We start from the raw sequence: 26,019 nt of genomic DNA on the forward strand, positions 1-26,019 counted from the left end.
ATCCCGTTTCTATCCCTATCCCATTCCTATCCAGTTTCGATCCCATCCCGATCCCGTTCCCATCCCGATCCCGTTTCTATCCCGATCCTACCCCGTTTCGATCCCATCCCGATCCCGTTCCTATCCCGATCCCGACCCCGTTCCCAGCCCGACCCCCCCGGACCGAGAACGCCTCGGAACGGTTGTTGCGCGGCACGGGCGGCGCAGGTTGGGCGGCGCACAGGCCGGGCCGGTTATCGGGTGCGCAGCTGGCGCTGTCAGTCGCGGCCCAAGATGGCGGCGGCCGGGGGCGGATGGAGGCGCTGGTGACGGTGCGGAGACTCGCCGCCGTCTGTACCATGGTGAGAGCCCCCGCGGCCGCCCGGCCGCTCCTGAGGGAGACCCGGCCTTGTACCCCGCGCCGAGTGGCGGGGAAGGGCCGCCTGCCGCGCCCCGGCGCCGTGCGAGCGGCAAAAGTGCTTCGGAGCCATCGCTACGGGAGGCCCCGCCGCCGGCACCGGGTGTCTGAGGGGGCCGGGGCGGAGCGGCCGTGCCGGGGAAGGGCGGGGGTAACCCGGGGAGCCGTGGCCGGCCTGAGCGTGGGGGCCGGCTGGCCGGGGCTCGGAGGGATTTGGGATAATCGGTCTGAAATCCCGGGTGGGAAAGGTTGGGAGGCTCGGCACAAACGCGAACCCAGCGCTCCCGGTGGGTGTGTCTGCTGCCGCGTGTGCCCTGAAATGTTTTTCGGCCCGGTGGGTGCTGCCTTTCGGAGAGAAAAGGAATTATCGAGCGTTGATTGGCCTTGTGCCCGGGTCGTAGCCGGTTGTTGCGATAACCGAGTTCATTTTAAACTTGTTCTACTCGTTTATCAAAGCTCTGCAATCGCTCCACGTGCATGCGTGTCCCGGGGACCGTCCCTGCTGCCAGGGAAAGAGGCAGGCTGGTAATTGCGTGATTATGCAGAATTTTTAATGAAGTTACGCCGCTGTGTAAATAAAGCCCAGCAAGTGGTTGGGCCGGTGCCGGAGCGGAGCTGACTCACAGGGAAATCTCGCAGCCGGTAGAAACACCAAAAACTGCGCTGAGAACCTTCTGGGAGGAGTGCCGAGCTCCAGCAGGGGCTGGAATTCCCCAGTCCAGCAGAGGGTCAGGCTGGGGGTGCCCACCTGGAGCAGTTTGGTTTTCAAATCCCACGTTTTCATTGCTCCAAGGGCAGGTGTGCAGCTCCCCTCTGCAGTCTCTGCAGGGACTGGTGCACACGGATTTACTGGCTCTGTTTTCAGCTGCATGGAAAAGGAACAGGATTTTCCTACTTTTCCCTGCAGGTGCTGACTCCCCGTTTAACTGCAAGCCCAGCTGAGCTGAGCCCAGTACAGACTGGGCACTTGCAGGTTCACACCCCTGGCAGGAGACATTCATCTTTCCTTTTCAAAGCCCTGCCCACAGAGACCTCACTGGAAGTCTTTGGGAGAAGACTTCCCAGGACTTTATCTCACTAAATGTTGGGCTTTTTTTCTCCACGATTTGTATTTTTGAATTGCCCGTCACAGGCACAGGTGAGATCAGGGCTAGGAGAGGTGAGTCACGACTTTGCTCTGCAGTTCTGCACCCTGGAGGTGAGGGATTGACTCAATCCATGGAATATTTGGGATGCATTCCCGAGAGCAGCTGGCTGAGCCTGGGATTGAGAGGGCACATGGAAGGCAGAGCGTTTCCCTGTGGCTGTGCAGCCACACCTGAGCACATCCCAGTGGGGTTTTTATGTTTTTGCTCCTGTGCTTGCCTGGATTTTGGTTGGGATAGTGGATGGAAGATGGGCAGGTGCTTGTGGCCTCCCTCTCCCCTTCCTGAAGTTTCTTTTTCAAGAAACTTTTCTGTGTTGCAGCTCTGGGGAGGCAGATTCTCCTCACTGTGTTTCAAGTGGAGAATTTGCTGTTTCAGTTCTGTGCAGAAACTGTAGAGCAGTGCTGGTAGCTCTAAATAATTGCATGAAACGGGCTTCCAAATTTCTTAATTAGCAGCTTAATCAAACTCTGTGGAACCTGTCAGCATCAGTGTTTTAGGTGCATGTGTATCTTGGCTAAACTTACTGTCAATATTTACATTTATTCCCTCGTCTAGCCCAGGAAATGAAAGTCTGGGTGCTGGATTTTAAAACTGGATCACTTTATTTGCATGTCCAGCAAGTAAAAATACTCTTTGGTTTGTCATAAAGGTGTGTGAAAAACCTGAGCCTCCTTTATGAAAACATTGAAATACGTGAACAGAGTCCCTTTGGGAAGTGCTTTCTTCAGGATTATGCCAATAGTGATTGTACAGGACCTTACTTACTTTTTTAGTAAAATGTGCATTTTTTTACCAACATTTCCAGCCATCATCTGTGTTCCAGGCTGGAAAGGGCAGACCCAGGTTTGTGACATTGTCACTCCCTTTGGCATCACAGGGACTGCTGTTCCTTGACCACATCTTGAGTACTGTGTCCAGTTCTGGGCCCCTCAGTTTAGGAAGGATATTGAGATGCTTGAGCGTGTCCAGAGGAGGGCAACGAGGCTGGTGAGGGGCTTGGAACACAAGCCCTATGAGGAACGTTTGAAGGAGCTGGGGTTGTTTAGTCTGGAGAAGAGGAGGCTTAGAGGTGACCTTATCACTCTCTACAACTTCTTGAAGGGAGGTTGTAGACAGGTGGGGGTCGGTCTCTTCCACCGGGCAGCAGCTGACAGAACAAGGGGACACAGTCTCAAGCTACGTCAGGGAAGGTACAGGTTAGATATTAGGAAAAAATTTTTCACTGAAAGACTAATAAAGCACTGGAATTGTCTTCCCAGGGAGGTGGTGGAGTCACCATCTCTGGATGTGTTTAAAAAAAGACTGGACATGGCACTTAGTGCTATAGTCTAGTTGAGGTGTTAAGGCATAGGTTGGACTTGATGATCTTAGAGGTCTCTTCCAACCTCATTATTCTGTGATTCTGTGATTCTTCTCAACCGCTCCATTCCTCTCCAATTCCTCTTTAAAAATGAAATTCCGAGCCTGAACTCATTAGCCGCCGGTAATGAGGTTGAACTTGAATCATCTCCCCCTCCCTAAAATAACTTCCCATGGCTCAGCGAGGATCATCTCTGCTGTGCCTCGGGGTGAGGGCATTTCCTGGTCCCTTTTCCAGGATTTCATCACATCCATGTGGCAGCTGCAGCCTGGCCGGGACAGCTGGGATGGAGCAGGGCTTGTTCCTTTGGGTGTGATTCATGGCTGGGGGAGGCTGCTGACGCCACATGGAAAACACGGGAGCCGCTGCCCCAGCTCTGCTTCGGTGTCACAGCCCTTCGCTTTGCTCTGGGGGTTTTTCCTTCTCTTTGCAGGCAGCTGCAGGATTGAGGGAAATGGAAACAGAGAGCACTGCTGAGGCATCTTGCATAAAAAAAATCTACAGTTGCCGTTTTCAAAGTGTTTAAAGGGGTATCTGGCTCTGGGGTGAGCAGGTGGAGTCCTCTGTTGGCTGAGGTGGGCAGAATTCCGTGGATCTGACTGCGTCCTCTGGCTCAGCATATGTTTGCTGTGCTCTGAGACAGTTGTAGAATTGAGTATTTGGGGCAGAACTTGAGGATTTTGTTGAATTGACAGAACTTTTGGAGAAGGAGACCAGAACTTGAGAATGGAGCAAGGTGCAAAGCCCAGAGCTAGGCTTTTCCTGTCTGGCAGCTTGTGAGGAGTCTGTAGTCAGCTGTGAGCAGAATATTGTTACTTTGCAGGCAATTAGGGCCACTTCCTCAGGATTCATGTCTTAATTGTTTGTTAAACCAGTAGGACGTGCCTGAAGAACTCCAATCCAGGCTACAAATTGGGGGTAACCTGACGTGCTCTGAATCAGGCCATAGTTATTAACTTAGTGCTGGAGGGGAGGTGGCTGCAGCGTTTATAAGTCACACATTTATTTCCATTTGCCACCTGAATAATTTACGCTGGGCAGCTCAGGCAGGGCTGTGGTGTCCCTGGTGTGAAATGTCACCTGTAGCTGTAGGACTTTGGGTTGGCTTTATCAGAGAATTAGCGTTTATAGCATTTCTTTTTATCACTGGAAGAAGGGAGGGTGGAAGTAGGGCTGGCTAAGCAGATTTCTGTCTCCAGCAGCGGTCTGCTTCTTGATTGACTTAAGCTGAAAGAAACAAAATACTCATCTTTGCGCTTCAAACCCAGCCTGAGAATAACTGAGTATAACTTTTTTATGGGGGGAAAGAAATGCACAACCCTTTGGAAAGCAGGGAGGAGGTCGCTTCGAGGTTTTCCCAGCTGTGGTTTGTGTTCTGGTGTAATGCTGTGTGTGGTGGGTGTTTATCACTGCAGTTGGGGGCTGGAAGCAGAGCCAGGCTGCAGTACAGGTGGGCCACACAGGTTCCCTCGGAGCGAGCTTTAGGATTTTACAGGAGTCCTGAGCATGTCACTGAGCTTCTGTGCTGTTCTGGTGTCTCCTTTGACTGTCTACGAACTTTTAAAATTTCATGCTTTAATTGTCCTCAGGAAAATGAGAGGTCAAGAGAGATCCCAACTGTGTTGTGCCATGGAGTTGAGGGAACTGGGCTCTCCATGGTTCATTTGTTCAAAGTGGACACTGATTATATTAGAGGACTTGTACTTCAGAGCTGCTACCATTTAAAAATGAAGTGTGAACACCTGGGGAAAGATGCTAAAATAAGTGTAGCTTCTTCAAGGTGTGCTCTGTGTTATTGAATCTCTGTTTGGTTCTTTAATCAGGATTTAGAGCAAAGGCTTTTACTGCCTTGGGTTCATCTGTTTACACGCACATCACTCGCTGTCTTGCTGCTATTAAAAAAGAAATGGCTTTCAGTGCTTGCTCCAGCAGATGTCAGTTTGGGGGATTCCTGCCCTTGCTGCCAAAATAAAGGCAGCACTGTACTTCATTATGGTTTGTTTCTATGTTGTGTTTTATACTTTGAGCTCCTTTTATAGTGGGTACTTAAAGTGGGCTTGTAAAACAGTTGGGGATAAACTTTGTTATGAAAGGGCAGGAGGGAATGATTTGAAACTAAAAGTGGGTTGAATTCGACTAGAAAGGAAGGAATTTTTCCCATTAAGGGTGGCAAAGCCCTGGCACAGGGTGCCCAGAGCAGCTGTGGCTGCCCCTGGATCCCTGGCAGCGCCCAAGGCCAGGCTGGACATTGGGGTTGAAGCAGCCTGGGACAGTGGGAGGTGTCCCTGCCATGGCAGGAGGTGACAGTGGGTGAGCTCTAAGGTCCCTTCCAACCTAAACTATTCCATGATTTATCCACTTAACCTGCCATGCACTGAGCTGTGAATATATTTTCCCATCCAGACACGTTGATTTGCCCCACAGCTGAATTTTACTGCTCTGTGCCTTTGTAATGTCTGAAGTTACAGCCAGTTTATAAATTAAATATAAACCCACTTATAAATCCTTGCCCTCCCTCAACATCCAGTTCCTCACTCTCCACAGCATTGTCCCTGCACTGTTTGATGTGTGAGGCTCCTGACAGAATCTCTGCCAGCTCCCAAAAGAGCAGTGCTGGTGAAACACCGGGGCCTTGCACAGCTGGGAGCTGTTTGTGTTTGTTCTCTGCAGAATCCCTGAGAGCTGTGCTGGCAAAGCCTCCACTCCTCTGTGTGTCACTGGGGCACTGGGAGAAGCACAAGGTCGGGAGCAATCTTGTGGGTGGAGAAATCCGGGGGTGAGCTGGGAGCAGTGGTGGTGTGGGAGGCTGGGATGGACTGGGAGCAGTGGTGATGTGGGAGGCTGGAATGAACTGGGATGGACTGGGAGCAGTGGTGGTGTGGGAGGCAGTGCCTGAGAAGGCTGGAATGAGCTGGGATGGACTGGGAACAGTGGTGGTGTGGGAGGCAGTGCCTGAGAAGGCTGGGATGGACTGGGATGGACTGGGAGCAGTGGTGGTGTGGGAGGCAGTGCCTGAGAAGGCTGGAATGGACTGGGATGAACTGGGATGAACTGGGATGAACTGGGAGCAGTGGTGGTGTGGGAGGCAGTGCCTGAGAAGGCTGGGATGGACTGGAATGAGCTGGGATGGACTGGGAGCAGTGGTGGTGTGGGAGGCAGTGCCTGAGGAGGCTGGGATGGACTGGGATGAGCTGGGATGGACTGGGAGCAGTGGTGGTGTGGGAGGCAGTGCCTGAGGAGGCTGGGATGGACTGGGATGAGCTGGGATGGACTGGGAGCAGTGGTGGTGTGGGAGGCAGTGCCTGAGGAGGCTGGAATGAACTGGGATGGACTGGGAGCAGTGGTGGTGTGGGAGGCAGTGCCTGAGAAGGCTGGGATGGACTGGGAGCAGTGGTGGTGTGGGAGGCAGTGCCTGAGGAGGCTGGAATGGAGTGGGATGGACTGGGAGCAGTGGTGATGTGGGAGGCAGTGCCTGAGGAGGCTGGAATGAGCTGGGATGGACTGGGAGCAGTGGTGGTGTGGGAGGCAGTGCCTGAGGAGGCTGGAATGAACTGGGATGGACTGGGAGCAGTGGTGGTGTGGGAGGCAGTGCCTGAGGAGGCTGGGATGGACTGGGATGGACTGGGAGCAGTGGTGGTGTGGGAGGCAGTGCCTGAGAAGGCTGGGATGAGCTGGGATGGACTGGGAGCAGTGGTGGTGTGGGAGGCAGTGCCTGAGAAGGCTGGGATGAGCTGGGATGGACTGGGAGCAGTGGTGGTGTGGGAGGCAGTGCCTGAGAAGGCTGGGATGGACTGGGAGCAGTGGTGGTGTGGGAGGCAGTGCCTGAGAAGGCTGGGATGGACTGGGAGCAGTGGTGGTGTGGGAGGCAGTGCCTGAGAAGGCTGGGATGGACTGGAATGAGCTGGGATGGACTGGGAGTAGTGGTGGTGTGGGAGGCAGTGCCCTGAGGAGGGGAATGAGCTGCTGACAAAGGTCAGCACTAAGTAGTGGTTCTGTTTTTCCTGCCCTTTCTCCAGCATCCTTTCCACATGTTCTTTTCAGTGGAGCCCAGCTTTGCAACCTCACTTGTAGAGCATAAAATGAGAGGGTTTCACAAGAGTGTGGGCCCTGCTGCTTTGCCTTTGGGAGGTGTGGGTCCTGTGGACCTTGCAGGACCAGCTCCTCATGGAATAAACATGTACTTGGTGGAGTTTACAAAGCACCCCGCATTCTTTGATTTACAACCACTCCAATTAAGGCTTCAGAGGAGGAAACTTGCTCAGAAATGCAGCACTTTGGAGTTTCTCTGGGTGACATGGCAGCATTCAGGGTGCTCTGGGAGCTTTCCTCCCTACTGGAAATGGGCACAGCCTTTCCAGGAGGAAGATTTCGGAAGCGTGGAGCCTTGGATGGTCTGTGACACTGCTCCTCTCAGGATTATCAGTTTGTTTGGAGTGCTTATGCAGGCAAAGTGCTGCAATCCAAGGTTCAATTTACAGTAATTTGTTATGCCTGGAACACAGACAGCCTTCCCTGAAAAGGGATCCTTTCAAACCCTGAGCTGACAACTCTTTTTATCTGACTTCGGTACTCCACAGCCAAGGAGTTTTAAAGGATGGGGAAAGCAACATCTAATCTGTGTTTAGAAAACCATGACAGTGTGTTCTATAAATCTGCAGCAGTACAACCCCAATCTGCTCCATTTCCACTTCCCCCTAGGGTAATTTGAATAGTCCTGAAGCTGGAAGTATTATCTCAGCAATTACAGCAAGTGCAGGCAGACTTCTGCATCAGCTCATGCAGATTTCTTTCCTGAAAGGTTTTAAGTAGCTCTGGCTTGGCCTACTTGTTCTTTTTTTTTTTTTTCCCCCTTTTTGTTTTGATTTGTTTATTCACTCTTAAAACAACTCCTCAGCAGTGGATTTAAGCAGCTCTAATCTGGAGTGCTGCACGATGGTTTCCCTTGGAGCCTTTCCACACGACCTGAAGGCTGCTTCCCAGCTTGTTTTCAGTGCTAAATCTTCTCCTGCTCTTGGCTGTTAAAAGGAAACAGCCAAATGAGTAATTAGAGAGCAGTACTTGTGCACCAGGCATGTTCTGGACACTGAAATCCTGTAGGTATTTTCCCCTTTTTTTGCATTTCTTTAAGGGAAATGTCTTTTGCAGGCAGGTGCTCAGTGGGAAGCAGCTGGTTCCAGTCCAGGAATTGGGATTGTGTGGAGTCCAAACCAGAACATCCTCAGGGATTTTATTTCATCAGGTTTATACTCCAGTGATGCTACACAGCTTCTGGGTGTGAACCCAGCTGCAGGGAAAGGTTAGAGATACCCTGAGTTATGAGCCTTTAGTTCCTTCATTTGAACTGAATTAGATTCATTGCAAAGAAAGAAATGGGTAAAAATCAGGTATATGTGGAAAATTAATCTTTTGTACTGAGCTAAAATAATAGTAATTGTTCTTAAAGAAAGGCTGAATCTTCTAATTTGCATGGGCTGTATTGGAGAGGGCTTTAAATTAACTGATTGTTAAAAGTGAGCTAATGGGATTAATTAGTCTTGGGTGTGTTTTAGACAGGCCTAAAGCAGCTGAAGGGTGGAGGCAAGCATAGAGAGCTACAGTTTGAACAGGATACGATGAACAGATAGAAATTTTTCTGAAATTTTAGGAGACACATCCAGATTTTAGAAAGTCCTCTTTGACAATCTGCCACTGCCCACAGATGAACTGTAAATGGAGCATCTATTTAGGGTATGTGTATTTATCCGTGTCCATCTGAAGTAGTGGAGTGCCCAAAATAAGCACAGCAAACTTTAACCAAAAAAAAAAATTGACTTCTTGTAGATTTTGGCAGGATCAATACTGATAAAAAGACCAAACTGTAAGTTTGTAGTTGTATTTTTGGAAAGGTTGGAAGGACTTCACCATTTTAGGTAAGTCCCTTGTACTTCAGCAGCTGCTTCATCCCTGTTAAAAACCTTAAGTTAAAACCTCATGAAGCATTTGTTTGACAAGTCTTCCTGAATTTCTGCCTCTGTCAATGACACCAAAGAGATCTTGAGTCTTTTTTGTCATTATATTGAGCTATATTGGTTATGGAATGGTTCTAAACCCACTGCAATTCCAAACCTGTGTAATTAGAGCCCCTCAGGATTTGTCAGAGGTGAATGCCATGAACTCTCAGGGCAGTGGGATCTTCCCACTCATGGCTCTTTTCTCTGTTCTGTGGGTTTTTCTCTCATTTTCCAGCTCCGTCTCTCTCTGTTTGCTGAGCAGCACCACAGCACTGACCTGATTATTTTGACAAGAGCTCAGAATAACAGTGAGGATCCTGACCCAGGCTTGTGCTAATTTTGGTCCTTTTTTTTCCTGGAGCTGCAGCAGCAGCTGCTCCACGCTCACAAGGTCTCCTCACACCCTTCTTTCTGCTTTTCTAACCATCCTCACATGTGCAGAGTTACCTCCAGAGCAGCAGGAAGCAGATATTTGGGAGCGGAAATGTGGATTCCAGCCAAGTGGGAAAGTGTTGGTTCGGGGTAAAAAAATTAGGTAGTCTGTAATAACAGTCCACTGATTCTCAGCCAAGGTTTGTGGTGCATCAGGATTTCACTGAAACTTAGTAAAACTCATATTGCTGAAAAGGGAAGAGGTTGTAACTTGAAGCAGGAACCACAGGGATGCTGGAAATGTGGAATTCTCAGCTGACAGCAGCTCCCGTTCTGAGCTCTGGGGTTTGTTCTTAATCACTCCCAGCTTTTATTCATCCACAGCTTCACCAGAACTCTTCAACCCAGAGCCTAATTGCAATTTCTACCATAAAGCTAATTAAATATAATACAGAGGAAACTGAGCATTCCTCTGATTCCTGTCAGATAAGTGAATGCAACCTCTGAGCATTTTGTCTGTAAGAAAAATTACAAATCCGGTAAGTTTAAGGTCACCAAGTATTGAAGCCTCTGGAAACTGGATACATTTCCAGTTTCTGAAATCAATTAAATCTAGGCTATGCAGAATGCTCATTTTCTTTGCAGGAATAGGAATTTTTTTTGCTAAAAAGAGCAATAACGTTCTCTGTGATCTCCTTTTGGTGCTGCAGTGTTTTACCACTGGCTAAGAAACAGAAGTCTACTGCTATTTATTCCACTTGCATGGTGCATTGAATTGGAAATAAATCTTTAAAACTTCTCTACTGAGCAAAAATCACTCAGAGCCTAGAAGCTGGAAGAGTTGATAGATCTCTCTTCTGGTTTTGATGGGTTACTCAGTTAAAATTTCAGAAATACTGTGAGATCACTGCCTCAGTATGGTTTGGTTCGACAGCTCCCTCAGGGAAACTGCTCTTTTCACATCCCTTTTCTTTAAAAAATCCAACAAAACTTGCCTTGGGTGTTCTCTAGGTAAATATTAGTTTACCCCAATGCTGTTTTCTCTGTATCTCATCCAGATCTGAGCATGGAATAGAATCCCAGAATCATTTAGGCTGGAAAAGACCTCCAGGATCATCGAGTCTGACCTGCCAGTCCCCCCCTTGTCACCAGCCCAGAGCCCTGGGTGCCACATCCAGCCTTTTCTTACATTTTGAAATCAAGATATTGGTGTGATGTCCCTCACTGTGTTGGTATGAGAAAGTGAGGAAAACTTGAATATTAACAGTTCCCTGTGCTGTTGTTTGATAACTTTAATATTTGGTGTATTAGATTTTTTTAAGGGTGTTCTTTTCAGTGGGCACAAATGTTCTTGGATAGATCCTTCTTTTAATTAGCTGAAATGCATAAAGTAAAACGACTGCAGCTATGACAGGAAATATTTCATCGTTGGTTTTTGAGGGGTTTCTTGGCCATTCTCAGCTGTGTGCATTCCTGCTGAGGTGGTGATAGTTGAGATGGGCCAGGCATTCCTGCATTTTCCTGTTTGATAATTCCAGATAATTCCAGAACTGTGGAAGCACAGCCAGTGAGTGGGGTGTGAACAGAAGAGGGGAGCTCTGAGACAACACTCGGAGTCCCAGGAATATCCAGAAAATTGAAAATCCTGCTTCCAAGTGCTGAAACTTCCGTTGTCACCTCCCCCAGCGCTCTGAAAGCGCTGAGTTCACATCTCATTGTGTCGGTCGGTCACAATTAGCGCGTAGTTAAATGAGGGGGAGGTTTTCCTCCTGGCCTGATTGTGTGTTGTATAAATTGGGTTTATTCCTGCTCACAGCCAGCGTTTGATGGTCCTGAAGCAGAACAGTTCCTTGAGAGCATTTCCTTGCACCTCACAGAGCTCAAAGATGCACTTCTGGGGTTGTTCAAACATTCATTTGTTTGCTTTGCTCTAGCAGTGAGAAGTCAGTTCCAATCTCCTGCGTTCATCTTTATATTCATCTGTATTTTAGTTTTGAATGTTTGCTTAGCTGTTCTGTGCCAAGCAAACTCAATTGCTATGGACGAGGGATTTTTTTTTTCATGGCATTTCTTGTTGCTCCTGCAGGATGTGACAGAGCTTGGCAAAACTCTTATTGATTTTCTTCTGCTTTTAGGTGTGCAAAGTGCCACAAGATGCAGAATGCTTGGGCAGTGGCACCCTAAAGAAGTGCATTTCTAACTCCCCAAATAATAAAATAAATTTTCATATTATGGGCACTTTCCACTTCAGTTAGATTTTTAATTCTAGACAAGGAGTGACTTTTATATTTCCGAAATGATGAAGTACGGATTGTTTCTCGTGAGGAAATACTCCTGTGATCTGTGGCAGATGGGAAAATCTTTTAGCTGGGGTGTGACAACTGACAGTTTCATCTGCACTGGGTTAATTGGCTAATTGTTAATTGAGTTACAAAGTTCCCTGTCTGGGAGGAGCTGGACTTTGGCTGCAGTTCTGGACCTTATCCCAAAACGTAACCAGGTGGTGTCCTCACCATAAAGTGATTTTCCCCTGCTGTATCCTGGTTTAGTGCAGTTCTCCTGGACATTGACTCCATCTGTGCTTCTGCAAGGGAGTTATTTTTCCATGGAATGCTGGGCATTGCATTTCCTGGAGCTTTTCCACTATTTAATTTGCAAGTTTGCATCTTCAGAACTATTTAAGGTTAATCCGTGGTTTCTTTTGATTCCTCCCACAAGTGCTTTGAGTCCTGTTTTGGGTTTTTTATGATTTTATGGATTTAAAATATTTTCTGGCAAGAAAATTTAGAATCATCCCAGAATGATTTGGTTTGGAAGGGACCTTAAAACTCATCCCATTCCATGGGCACTTCCCACTGTCCCAGGTTGCTCCAGCCTGGCCTTGAACACTTCCAGGGATGAGGCATCTACAACTGCAGTTGTAAATAATACCTTCAATGGAATCTAATTTATTAAGGAAATCTTAATTTTTTAATCTGCCTCTGCAGTTTAATTTACCCAAATTTATAAAGTTTGGGCAATAAATACAAGGAAGCACTTAGAAAAAAACTCACCTGTAACCTGTCAGGTTAAATACAAGTTGGTGATTTGGTTGACAACCTTGGATTATGGTAGGTTATTCAATTCTTTATATCATAGTTTTATTAAAAATTCCAGTTCTTATGGTTTTATATATTTATTCAGGTATTTATTCCATGTGTTGCTTTCCAACTGGAGCATTTGGGCTGTCAGGTTTCGCTGGTTCTCTGAGGTTTGGTACCTCCTTTAATGGGTTTTTCTCCAGTGTTTCCCTAATAAAATATTGGAGATCATGGAGGGGACGAGGAAACTCCAAAGAAATTGAAATTGGAACTGAACTTCACAAGCTCACAGGATTTACAAATCCTCCTTTCCTAATCTCCAAACATGCAGCACGGAAGAGCAAAGCAACCTCAGCAGGAGCTGATTTTGATTTCCAGGCTGAAAATCCCAGAATTTTCACCTCTTGTGCGTTTCCCTGGAATTTTGATGATCATCTCCAATTACACCATTTCCCAAAGGCAGTGTGGATCAGAGCAGTGGGAGTGCAGAGTTGAGGCAGCCCTTGGAGAGACCCCTGTCAGCAAATCTTTCTTTTTAGGTTTGATTTAGGTTTTTTGGGGGGAGATATTGGAGGAAAAAAGAGCTCTTTGGAAGCAGGGAATGGCTGCAAGGAAACAAATGAAAGGAGCTGCCTGAACTGGCACTGATGCCTCAGAAATGTTGTGTGTAATTGCTGCTTGAGCAGAGCTCTGCTTGTAAATCTGTCAGCACCCTGGGAGTGTTTTGTGGGGTTTGGAGTACCCAGTTCTGAGCCTGCCTCGTTTTATCAGTTTTGAGAAATGTAACTCACTGTAAATCTGATGGGGGACGTCCAGCTACAACTGGTAAACCACATTATTTCTTGGTTTCTCTCCTGCTTTTTAAGGAAATTTTTCGTTATTTCTCTGTTAAAAACTATCTGGATGGAACTGTCCTTGCAGTCTCTGCTTGTGATTTATATTAATAGGGGGAGGTTGGAAATGTTTGCTCAGCAATTAAAAAGCATCGGTAGCTTCAGGGGAATTAATTGAGTTTTGCTGGACTGTAATGTTTGGTTTAATGCTTTTCTGAGGTGTCTGAAGGTTGGCTCACCTGTGCAGAAGGATTTCTGTGTGGACAAGGTTAGAGCTGCAGTGACCTGGGCATTTAAAACAGAATTAGGAATCCAAAGTGTTTGGATTCTGCGTCGAAGGAGCTCAGGATTGTTGGAGCACCAGCAGGAAACATTAAAGAGCAGGGTGGAGAGGAATGAGGGAAGGTACAAATCCCAAAAATACTCCCATCCATAAGGTATTGGATTGAAAATGGAAATAGATGAAGAGACCATTTTGAATATAAAGTGAACCAAGTTAAAATTCAAAATAAAACATTGGAACGCTTTAGTTGTCACTTTACGTGCCAAATAAGAGCAGTGGTATTTTTCAGTTGTATCTAAAACAGCAAATTCCTTCCTCATTGTACTGCTGGAAACTCAAGGACGTGTCAAAATGCCCTGTGAGCTTCATACACCACCCTGAAATTAAAGGTAGCAAAGCCAAAGCACTTCCAGGTGATCTGAGATGTGATAAAACTCTCATTTCCATTCTTCTGGGAGTTCGTAATCAAAAACTTCACTTGTCCATAGTATTTTGCAAAATCAAGCTAGATAAATACAGGATAAGTCTCTTTATTTTTACAGCGCATTCTTGACTAAATTGAGTTGCTGTTTCTAGGTCATTGTGGCCAACGTGGTGTTTTAAGTGAGAACAGTTGATTGTGGTTATTTCCAAATAAACTCAAATGTGGAAAACCCTTCTGTTAGATCAGTTAATTAATTTTGGCCGATGGGGTGGAGATTTTAAATGAAACCTTGGTGCATTTATGATAATAAAGCATCATATTCATTTAATTCTGAAGAACACGGCAAACACGAAATCCTGATTTTCAATGGAAGCAAATTATTTCCTAAGCTTTGGGTTTTTAAAGGAAATTTGTATTTTCTCTAACATAAACATTGTTTTTTTGTAGGGCGCCAATGCCTCTGCTTTGGAGAAAGAGATTGGTCCTGAGCAGTTCCCTGTGAATGAGCATTATTTTGGCTTGGTCAATGTAAGTGAATTTTCTGTGCTTAAAACTCTGGGTTTTAATTCACATCCTAATTTGGAGCTTAACAGGATTCTCTGAGAACTTGATTGATGAGAGCTTCTCACTTAGAGGGGACTGAGCGCAGACACCACGTCCTGCAGTGTGCTTATTAACCAAGAAATCATTTCATCTGAAACACAGAAAAAGAAATGCATTTCTTGTAAAGTCTCTGAGAGAGCCCTTCCTCCTCCAGTACATTTCTAATTCCAAGATTTTAATATTTAGCTAGAAAATTGGAGATAATAAAGCGTGTCCATTGTTCATATGCTGTTCCAGAGAAGATTTTCCACTCATGCTGCAGTGCAGGGGAGGTTTTAAAATGAAAATGTGTTACTTTTCTAAAAACACCCCTCTGGTGGGAGGAGTGGAAGTTTTGTGCAGGAGATGAATGACATGGGCTGGGTGGATAATTCCTTCATGTAATAATACTCTTCTGGATTTTTGGCAGCCCTGAACCCTCCAAAAAGCTGAATTTTTGTAGTTTGTGGGGCTGGAGCGTAGTCTGCCTGCATTAATTGTGCAGAGGATGTTGATCCTGCTTAGTTCAGAGCAGCAGTGGTTCTGTGGCATCCTATTTATGAGGGGAAAACGCAATTTTGGCAGAACTCACTAGAAACAGAATTATTTCTGTGTGCTGGTCGTCAAGGTTGTGTCGAGAGCTGGGAGGTGCTCCATCTCTTCACACCCCAAGTAAGGCCAACTAAGTGATATTTATTGAGCTCATTAGAGACCCAGTTAATTGACTTTGTTTGGGTTTCTGGCAGTTTATATTTCAGACACCCGTTTACCCAAACACGCAGAATTCTGTCCCCTAAGCAGAGTGTTGGTGGCCATTCCAAAGCTGCTGGGGTTTGCACCGTAATGGCAAAAATGGAATTGTAACAGAAATAGCAGAGCACTGAATGGTGTGGAGAAGAAAAACAGCCTCCTAAAAATAACCAGAATTATCAGAGCCCCCTCCATTCTCTGTTTTGAAGGACAAAGCAGGACTAACACTGCTGTGCTTCATTTCTTGCAGTTGGTTTTCTTGAGGGTGGTGTTTTCATGCCGTTGTTCCGCTGAGCTTTCTCTGCAGTTATTTCTGGTTCTTTCATGGCTTGAAATTAATTGGAGCATTTTGAAGAGGGAAGTTTCCTGGCTTCACCATCAGTGCTGGAAATGTGTGATTGCACTGCAAACGCCATCAGGTGTTGAACTCGTGGGCAATGGAAGCCAAAACTTTGGGTTGGATAGTAATTTAATTTTTGGAACAGTGAGCTAAAGCAACCTGACTCTGTTAAACTGTGTCTAAAGCCACTGCAGAATGTGTGGGAAACTTAAAAATAGTTTATATTTACTAAAGCACAATGGTGTCACTGCAGGATTTCATCTCAATTTTCATTTTAAGAAGCTCCTATCTTCAAATAAGCCTTCAGATGCCCATTTTGTGTTGCGTGCAGATTTATTTAGCGTGCTGCTTCTTTGTTTTTCTAGGTCACTAACAAGCATGTGAGTGATTCTCTCCTAACTCATGTGTTTGTTTAGTTTCCATATTTCTTTTCCTCACGTCAATGAGTTTTAACTGTCGTTCCCTGTTGTTTGCACATGGTGTAAATCAATGTTACTGTAGCTGTAATCTGTGACCTTTTGAGCTCTATAAATTCAGGTGTTCATTTTCTGTTTCAGTCAAAGTGATTATTAGCTTGAAAGCATTCTGCTGCAGTGCTCACACCAAATTTGGGTGAACAGTGGCCGTGTCTCAGTGCATCACTTAAAACCTGTCTGCTCTGTCGCCAGACTTTAAGCTTTTTTGGTTTATTTAAAATACCTTGCTCTTGGGGTGCAGAAACTTGTTACTGATTATCTGGGGACTGGCAAACGCAGAACTTGTCTCCCCTTTTTGAAGCCCCAGCCCAGTAAATTGCAGAGCAGCGGCTCTGAAGCCCTGGGATGTTGTTGTGGGTGATAAGCTGATTTCCTGGTGTCCCTCCTTGCTCAGCCACAGGGAGCAGCCTCTGCAAGGCCTTATCTGTGCCCTCACACAGTCCAGATGCAAACCAGCTGCTCTCTGCATGGCCCTGCATCACGTGCTGCTCAAAACATTCCATTATGAGCGGGAAATAGTGATTTTATTGTTAATTTATAATGCATTTTGCCACTGTTGGACGGAGCAGAGTGTTGGTAACTCCATGATCTTTGGGGATCCCTTCCAACTTCAAATATTTTGTGAAATTTATTCTTTATTTGTTCAGTGCTCTTGGTACCTCTCCCCAGAAGGCTCTCTACTCTTAGGATGATGAGTAGTGTCGTGTCTCCACAAACTTGGATTGTTTGCTGAACCCTTAATTACATTTTCTGTGTATTCCCAGTACCCTGTGAGTGTTGTCTCCTCTCCCTTCCCATGCTGTCACAGGGCTCAGCATTTCCCCCCATTCCAACCGGTATTTCCCCCCATTCCAACCGGTATTTCCCCCCATTCCAACCGGTATTTCCCCCCATTCCAACCGGTATTTCCCCCCATTCCAACCGGTATTTCCCCCCATTCCAACCAGTATTTCCCCCCATTCCAACCAGTATTTCCCCCCATTCCAACCAGTATTTCCCCCATTCCAACCAGTATTTCCCCCATTCCAACCAGTATTTCCCCCATTCCAACCAGTATTTCCCCCATTCCAACCGGTATTTCCCCCCATTCCAACCAGTATTTTCCCCCATTCCAACCAGTATTTTCCCCATTCCAACCAGTATTTCCCCATTCCAACCAGTATTTCCCCCCATTCCAACCAGTATTTCCCCATTCCAACCAGTATTTCCCCCCGTTCCAACCAGTATTTTCCCCCATTCCAACCAGTATTTTCCCCCATTCCAACCAGTATTTTCCCCCATTCCAACCAGTATTTTCCCCGTTCCAACCAGTATTTTCCCCGTTCCAACCAGTATTTTCCCCGTTCCAACCAGTATTTCCCCCATTCCAACCAGTATTTTCCCCCGTTCCAACCAGTATTTTCCCCCGTTCCAACCAGTATTTTCCCCCGTTCCAACCAGTATTTTCCCCCGTTCCAACCAGTATTTTCCCCCGTTCCAACCAGTATTTTCCCCCGTTCCAACCAGTATTTTCCCCCGTTCCAACCAGTATTTCCCCCGTTCCAACCAGTATTTCCCCCATTCCAACCAGTATTTTCCCCCGTTCCAACCAGTATTTTCCCCCGTTCCAACCAGTATTTTCCCCCGTTCCAACCAGTATTTTCCCCCGTTCCAAGCAGTATTTTCCCCCGTTCCAACCAGTATTTCCCCCGTTCCAACCAGTATTTTCCCATTCCAACCAGTATTTTCCCATTCCAACCAGTATTTTCCCATTCCAACCAGTATTTTCCCATTCCAACCAGTATTTTCCCATTCCAACCAGTATTTCCCCCATTCCAGCCAGTATTTCCCCATTCCAGCCAGTATTTCCCCATTCCAACCAGTATTTCCCCCCATTCCAACCAGTATTTCCCCCCATTCCAACCAGTATTTCCCCCCATTCCAACCAGTATTTCCCCCCCATTCCAACCAGTATTTCCCCCCATTCCAACCAGTATTTCCCCCCATTCCAACCAGTATTTCCCCCCATTCCAACCAGTATTTCCCCCCATTCCAACCAGTATTTCCCCCCATTCCAACCAGCATTTCCCCCGTTCCAACCAGCATTTCCCCCGTTCCAACCAGCATTTCCCCCGTTCCAACCAGCATTTCCCCCATTCCAACCAGCATTTCCCCCATTCCAACCAGCATTTCCCCCATTCCAACCAGCATTTCCCCCATTCCAACCAGCATTTCCCCCATTCCAACCAGCATTTCCCCCATTCCAACCAGTATTTCCCCCATTCCAACCAGTATTCCCCCATTCCAACCAGTATTTCCCCCGTACCAACCAGTATTTTCCCCCCATTCCAACCAGTATTTCCCCCATTCCAACCAGTATTTCCCCCATTCCAACCAGTATTTCCCCCATTCCAACCAGTATTTCCCCCATTCCAACCAGTATTCCCCCATTCCAACCAGTATTCCCCCATTCCAACCAGTATTCCCCCATTCCAAGCAGTATTCCCCCGTTCCAAGCAGTCTTTTCCCCCGTTCCAAGCAGTCTTTTCCCCCGTTCCAAGCAGTATTTTCCCCCCTTCCAACCAGTATTTCCCCCCATTCCAACCAGTATTCCCCCATTCCAAGCAGTATTCCCCCATTCCAAGCAGTATTCCCCCGTTCCAAGCAGTATTTCCCCCGTTCCAAGCAGTATTTTCCCCCGTTCCAAGCAGTATTTTCCCCCGTTCCAAGCAGTATTTTCCCCCGTTCCAAGCAGTATTTTCCCCCGTTCCAAGCAGTATTTTCCCCCGTTCCAAGCAGTATTTTCCCCCGTTCCAAGCAGTATTTTCCCCCGTTCCAAGCAGTATTTTCCCCCGTTCCAAGCAGTATTTTCCCCCATTCCAAGCAGTATTTTCCCCCATTCCAACCAGTATTTCCCCATTCCAACCAGTATTTCCCCATTCCAACCAGTATTTCCCCATTCCAACCAGTATTTCCCCATTCCAACCAATTTTCCCCCATTCCAACCAGTATTTCCCAGTAAATGAGCTCTGCCGGGTGACTCCTCCAATTTCACTGTGTGACATTCTTAATAAACTCTTCCTGCCATTCCTTTTTGACAGCCCTAATCCAAACCCCTTTGTTCTCCTTCTGTTCTGTTTTGTTTGTTTGTTTTGTTTTTTTTGACCAGTTCGGCAATACCTGCTACTGCAACTCAGTCTTACAGGCACTTTATTTTTGTCGGCCGTTTCGGGAAAAAGTTTTGGCGTACAAGGTGCAGCCCCGAAAGAAGGAAAGCCTCCTGACCTGCCTCTCTGATCTCTTCAACAGTATTGCCACGCAAAAGAAGAAGGTGGGAGTCATCCCACCCAAGAAATTTATTTCCCGCTTGAGGAAAGAAAATGGTAAATGAATAAGCGATTTTTTGGGGGGGTTTTTGGGTTTTTTTTAATGCGTTTTTAAGGATGTAAAATGTTCAGTTCGGGTTTCTTTTGGAGTCTGAATTGTCAGGTTTCTCGAAAATTTTTTGTGGTGTGAAGTTCACCCCTTCAGTGTCTGTGTTTCTGGACTTGGACGTGTCCAGATGTTCCCACTGGTGTGGTGTTCCCTAGAGGGGCAGAGCACACTCCAGGTCATTGCTCCACGCTCTCATGAGCTCTGACAGGAGACCCAGCCACTCCTAGACTGTTCTCTTGCATTTGTGCTAGGATAAATTCCTTAGGATCAGAACTGGTGGTTATTTCCATGGGTATTTGGTGAGGAAAAGTTCTGGCTGTTGATTTATCCTCTCTGCTTGACTTTGAGAAGATAACAAACTTCCTGTTGGGGATTTTTGCCCCTTGGCGCTGGACTTAATGAACCAGTGGCCCAAGGCAACACATCTGAATTTCTTTATTTCTCTCCAAAGAAAAGAAGAGAAAAAACTACCAAAAACCCCAAACCAATCACGGTCTCCTTCAGTTCAGATGGCCACACTAAGTTTCCTTAAGGGTATTTTTCAGCTGTTTGTTTCTTGCAACCTGAGGATAATCATTGAGAGAGCGACAAACTGCAATTCTTCCCAAACTCACCAGTGCCACCAGAGCTGTGTTACAGGGGAGAGGAAGGAAGGGAAAAAACCACAGTGACCTGGTGTTGGGCCGTGTCTGTAGTTGCTCATTCTCCCGCCTCTCTTCTTTCCAGAATTATTTGATAATTACATGCAGCAGGATGCACACGAATTCCTAAACTACTTACTGAACACTATTGCTGACTTGCTGCAAGAGGAGAAGAAGCAGGAGAAGCAGAATGGGAAGCTCCAGAATGGCAGCATTGAGAGTGAAGAAGGAGACAAGCCCGATCTGACGTGGGTCCATGAAATCTTCCAAGGAACACTAACCAATGAAACCAGATGTCTTAACTGTGAGGCTGTACGTGCACCACCAAAACCACACCTCTTTAGCTTTCTCCCAGCTTCTGGATTGGTTTCCCTGACACTGAGCACCCTTTGTCATTCATTAGGGTAGATGAAATTGCACTGTCTCTGTTAAAATATGGAGCATAGCCTATTTTAGGACCCTATGTTCAAAGCAATGCTCATTAAGGTATGTTGCCTAGAAGAAGCTCAGTGTTTTCCCTGTTTCTCCTCCCTGTTTCCATCGAGGCAGCTGCACCTGGCTGATCCACGCTGCCTTTTTGTCTCCATGTTATTCCCTGTGTCAGTGATTGAGAGGTTTATGTTGTGTTTCTGCGTGAGGGTTGCTCTTAATTTAACTCTGGGATGAACTGAGTTGCTTGAACTGGAATTCTGTGCTCGGTGCTGGTCCTTGGCCTCTCTGAGAGCAAAACCAGAGGCATGAAGTCCAGAATTAGCAGCACACCACCTTCAGACCAGGGGTTTGTAGTTAGTCATATGCTCTGATTTAATAGCTAAATTGCTAAAAAAAAAAAAAAAATGAAAACCCAGATGGGGAGAGAAATAAAAAACCCAAGGAGTGATTACAACAGAAAAGACTGTTCTTGGCGTTTAAAATCTAAAGTTATGGCTATGTGGTGAGGAGAAGCTCTAAAAATGACATTAATTGGATTCTGTCTCAAGGTTTTTGCAATGAAATGTGACTGTTCCACAAATGGCAAGATGGTTTTCCTCCCTGCTAACCCATTTAATTGAGGAGCCATCTGCCTCTTTCTGCCTTGCCTCTGAGTATCGACTCTTACGCCCTGAACTGCAGCAGGAAGCTGCATCGGGCTGCAGAGAAAATGGAATGTGGTTAAAGCCTCTCCACTGAGAGCTCTGAGTGGTTAAACCTGGCTTTGCCAGTGCAATAATCAGATGTGCCTTGAAGTCTCGAGGGAAAGAGATGTTTCATGAGAAAAGGTTTGGGGGGTTGTGCTTTTTTTCCGTGGGTTTTTGGTTTTGTTTTGTTATTGTTGCCTTTATTTTTAATGCTTCTCTTCAGATTTTAACACCACATCAGATTATTTAATCACTTTCAGTTTACCTCAAGAAAAGGCCTCTTTGCATGTGTCTACATTTATTTTTAATCCCATTGCACCATTCCAGAAATGGTTAAAAGAAATCTGCCAGCTCTAAATCGTTACCAAATATCTCTTCTTATTATGTTTTTTTTTCAAGGTTAGCAGCAAAGATGAGGACTTTCTGGACCTCTCGGTTGATGTGGAACAAAATACATCAATTACACACTGTCTAAGGTAAACAGAATTCTTTGGGAATGAAAAAAAATACCTGCCCTGGTCAGCAGGGAAGAGCCTGGATTAGTTATTATCTGGTGCAGCAGTTGTAGGCTTTGACACGTGGTAAAATATTGTGAGCTTTGGAAGCTTTCTTAGTGGGTTTTAGTAGTTAATAAATACTAGCAGTAGCTAAAATTGATTTTCCCTTTCTTTTGTGGGGGCTTGAATTTGTTACATCACACAATCGGGCTTTATCAAAAATAAACATGCAGTGTTTGGTTTCTCAATAAATTCGTGATTATTTTCGTATTCTTACTGAATTCCAGTTGCCTGGCCCTGATGTTTAGGGTCAGTTTGGTTTTTCCTGATAGACATTTCCTCCATGTGTTTGTCTGCTGGATCCAAGGCTTATCAGCTGCTTGGATATTTAATTTGCGTCCAGCATCTGGCATTTAATAGCTGATAATGGATCTGTAATTGCTGGGAGCTGAAGGAACATCCAGACTTTGCTACTTAATGGCTGTAGATGTGAACATTTAATTTCTGCCACTAAAGAAAGCGTGGAATGGCTACTGATGGAAACAAAACTCAATCACCTTCTTGCTGTTTATTATCTTTCCTAGCCAGAAAATAGGCAGTTAGGAGGGTAAATTCCAGATTTTTCCAGCTGAACATTGGTGCTGCATCCCAGGAGGGAGACAAATACGCATGAAATGGATCTGGGAGCACCATGAATGAAAAGAGCTTCGTTCTCTGTGTGTTGTTTGGGGTTTATTTTCAGCAGTAGCTTTTACCTGGATGCTCTGGAATCTCCCTGCTTATGCCACTCTCTGATTTCCACAGGGGATTTAGTAACACTGAAACTCTATGCAGCGAATACAAATACTATTGTGAGCAGTGCCGCAGCAAGCAGGAGGCACAGAAGAGGTAAGGGCCAAATATTCAGGCTGAGGGAGATGTTACCTTAAAATTTCTGGGCAAATGGAGCTGGTGAATTCAGGAAAAAGAAAAGGTAAGCTGGTCTAGCTCTGTGTTCGGTGAAGGAGACCAAGTTAACTTCATGGCGGCCTCGTCATGAGGAGATTTCATTCTGTGTTTCGCCCAGAAGAGTTTCTATCTGGTGTTTCCAGACCTCCACATTTTCCCCAGTTAGCATTAATCAGCTTAAAGCCACTGGAAAAAAATCCCATCTGCTTTGTCTGGGAGCACTGGGTACAAAAAAATCTCATTTTTCCCCTCAGACTTGGTCACAGCCAGAGCAGCAACACAGATTTATTCCAGCTCTTTCTTCCCGTTGATGGGTGAAAAACTGACGTTGTCCTGCATTCAGATGTCAGTTGTGCTGTTAATAATTTGAAAGAAATACTGCCTGCTCTCCCTAAGAGAGAAAAAGCGGCATTTCCAAAAAAAAAATCCTACCAAGATTTTGGATGCCTTTTAACGCCGCTCCCTCGCAACGAAGCCGCTCTCGAACGGATCTTTATTCGGGGGCCATTCGCTGATCCTTATCCTTTCTTCCCCCGATTTTTTTTTTTTTTACGCTCCAGAATGAGGGTGAAAAAGCTGCCCATGATCCTGGCTCTGCACTTGAAGAGGTTCAAGTACATGGACCAGCTGCACCGCTACACCAAGCTGTCCTACAGGGTGGTGTTCCCCCTGGAGCTGCGGCTCTTCAACACCTCGGGGGATGCCACCAACCCCGACAGGATGTACGACCTGGTGGCCGTGGTGGTTCACTGTGGCAGGTGCTTCGTTGGGGGGGTTTTATTTTTATTTTTTTTTTTTGCTGTTACAGCTGGGGTTGAATGCTTTGAGAGGTGCGGTTTGTGTTTATTAATTCTTGTCTTCAGCGCGGTCTCAGGAGTTGTGAGCTCTAGCTAACGAAGTGAAAAATGGCTCTGTCGCCATCTCCTTCCAAGGCCTTTTAAGTACAAATTGGCCAATTACAAGATGACACCTAAATTATTTTAACTTTTAACCCGATAATCAACCACCTGTGGTCTGCAGTGTGGATTTTTCTCCCCGGTTACAAAACACCACCCAGAGCCATGAAGAAGAAGGTGGAAGAAGAACTTAACCAACACCCAAAATCCTCCATCTTGCTTTATATAGATATTACTAGATTCTGATTTTCCCACCCTGTGACGTCACACAATTCCATTCAAACCACGCACCCACAATCCCAGTGCCGTCAATTTTGGGAGCTGTTCCACGGCCTCAGGTCCAGTGCAATGTTTGCTGGAGGTCACTGTCTGTCAGCACAGAAAGTCCGAAATCCTCAGGGTTCCAACAGGATTTCTGCACGTTCTCTGCATTTCCTTGGAATTTCAAAGGAATCCATCATGCCTGTGATGTTTTACAGCACTGCTTGCCAAAGCAGGAGCACTGTCACAGATGATCGGCTGGAAATATTTTGATTAAAAAAAAAAAAAAAAAAAAAAAATCTGTCTTTTTTACTAGGTGCTTTACTATTTAAAATTTTCCTTCAGATTTTTACTGGTTTAAGTTTTACTTTACAGGCTAAGATTTGTCATTTGGTGTCATTTGTGTCGTCAGCACGGTGGCACATCAGACAAGTTCCTTCTTCGAGCTGCAGCAAAGAGCAATCATTAAAAAAACCCCAAAACAACAAAAAACCCCCCACCCCTAACCCTGATTTCCAGGAAATCCAAAAAGAAATCTTGGAAAAACGACTAAATCTAGGAAAAAAACCTTCTAAAATAGAATTATAATGACGTTTTTCCTCTCGCTGCTGCCTAAACCCTTGATTTTTCCTTAGGAGCTGGTGCCATCATGTGGAATCAATTGTGCACTGCTGGGTTTTTTCAATATCCTTATTTTCTTCATTCATTTTTCGTTTTAGCAGCTTCAGTTCTGGTTTTAAAAGCAAAGGTGAAAAAAATTTGTAAACATTTTCAGAAAAAAAGCCCTCATGGAAGGGAAAAAATATTTCTAGCTGCCTTCAGGCAGGGTGAGTTTTAAAGTAATCAGTTATTACAGCACATAAATGTTCTGAAATAGCTTCCTGAGGAGAAAAATGCTAATAATACATAGATTTAGTGTAAACAAGCTTCATATAATTCTAGAAGATTTTTTGTTGTGGTGCAGTTGTAGTGTTTATTCAGTTTTTATCATTTTAGGATCTCATGCAATGCATTTTCTTGTGTAGTTTTTATTTGCCATGCCCGTGCCTACGCATACGTGTTTGGATCATGGTGATTAATAATTCAGATTATGAAATGGTTTTCCTTTTTTTCCTCAAGCCTTTTATCCTTTCTGGTGCTTTTAGGATTCCTATAACTCACCTGCTCTCAATTCTTCCTGGAAACTTAGCAAAGGCTTGAGATAAATGAGATTTTCTAAATATTTTGAGTTCTCAGAACTTGTTTGAGATGTTTTGCACATAGTGTTTTACTTCAGTTTAAATTTAAATTAAATTTTAGTTTAAATTTAGTTTTATTTAGTTGTGCTGAACAAAGGGATTCCGTTCTGTGGATTGGAAGCTTCCACCAGAAAAGTGGGAAGAGTTCTCACGAAAGCTCTGGCTGTGGTCAGGTGAAACCACACTGCGAACTGAAGGAATTCCTCCTGTGAAATAAAATATTCCAGAGCTGATTTAATTCAAAATTCCACAGTGGTCAAAATGCTCAGCAGTGGTGACTGCAACAAAACAGCGACTGAAATATTTTGAATTTTAGTTTTTAAAGTCTATGAACGGTGATATGAAATATTCCCCGCATTGTTTGGAACATTTCGTATTTTGAAGTCGCCAACAGCGACATTTTAATTGAAGCAATTTGGCAAAAATCTAAAAACCTCCCCGGTGGTACAGGAAAAGCTGGGAAGTGGAGCCAGGGGCGATCCTGGGGAGAGGAGATAGCTCCTGGATAATAAATCTTCACTCCCTTTTCCTGCAGCGGCCCAAACCGTGGGCATTACATCACCATCGTCAAGAGCCACGGCTTCTGGCTGCTGTTTGATGATGACATTGTGGAGGTGGGTAAGGAGCGCCCAAACACCCAGCTGCTCTGATTTCCACCCGTCTCTGTCTCCTTTCACTCCATTGCTAATTTCGTTGCTGCGCTTCTCACTTTTTTTTTGGTTTGTTTTGTTTTTTGGTTTTGGGTCACTTTTCGACGACAGATTGTAGAAAAAAAAAAATCTCTTTTTAGTGATGATGTTGAAACGCCCCAAGCGGATTTTTTTCTTTTCCTTTTCTGCCGGTGTGTCTGTAAATGCTGATATCCACAATATTTATACATCCGTGGATTTCACGTAATTATTGAGCAAATATCAAACAGTCGAGCAAATCCCGCTGCAGAGCTGCTCTTTGTAAAGATGGAAATGCTTTGC

At 45.5% G+C, this 26,019-nt stretch overlaps 1 protein-coding gene across 2 annotated transcripts in view; it reads left to right on the forward strand.

Annotated features, from left to right (window-relative positions):
* Positions 1–228: 228 nt before the first annotated feature.
* LOC120762061 (ubiquitin carboxyl-terminal hydrolase 12-like) overlaps positions 229–26,019 on the forward strand; it is a 31,276-nt gene continuing 5,485 nt past the window's right edge. The window contains exons 1-8 of one of the 2 annotated variants that reach the window (XM_040084074.1): positions 229–341; positions 14,335–14,415; positions 19,324–19,397; positions 20,176–20,402; positions 21,608–21,684; positions 22,510–22,593; positions 23,214–23,411; positions 25,584–25,662. In XM_040084074.1, coding sequence (XP_039940008.1) covers positions 14,390–14,415; positions 19,324–19,397; positions 20,176–20,402; positions 21,608–21,684; positions 22,510–22,593; positions 23,214–23,411; positions 25,584–25,662 — 765 coding nt within the window. In that variant the 5' untranslated portion in view covers positions 229–341; positions 14,335–14,389. Of the gene's footprint in view, positions 342–14,334; positions 14,416–19,183; positions 19,398–20,175; positions 20,403–21,607; positions 21,685–22,509; positions 22,594–23,213; positions 23,412–25,583; positions 25,663–26,019 lie in introns of both variants that reach the window. The other variant, XM_040084073.1, reaches the window with a different exon arrangement.

Source organism: Hirundo rustica, chromosome 21 (assembly GCF_015227805.2).
Source record: "Hirundo rustica isolate bHirRus1 chromosome 21, bHirRus1.pri.v3, whole genome shotgun sequence".
In the NCBI taxonomy this organism is placed as follows: Eukaryota; Metazoa; Chordata; class Aves; order Passeriformes; family Hirundinidae; genus Hirundo; species Hirundo rustica.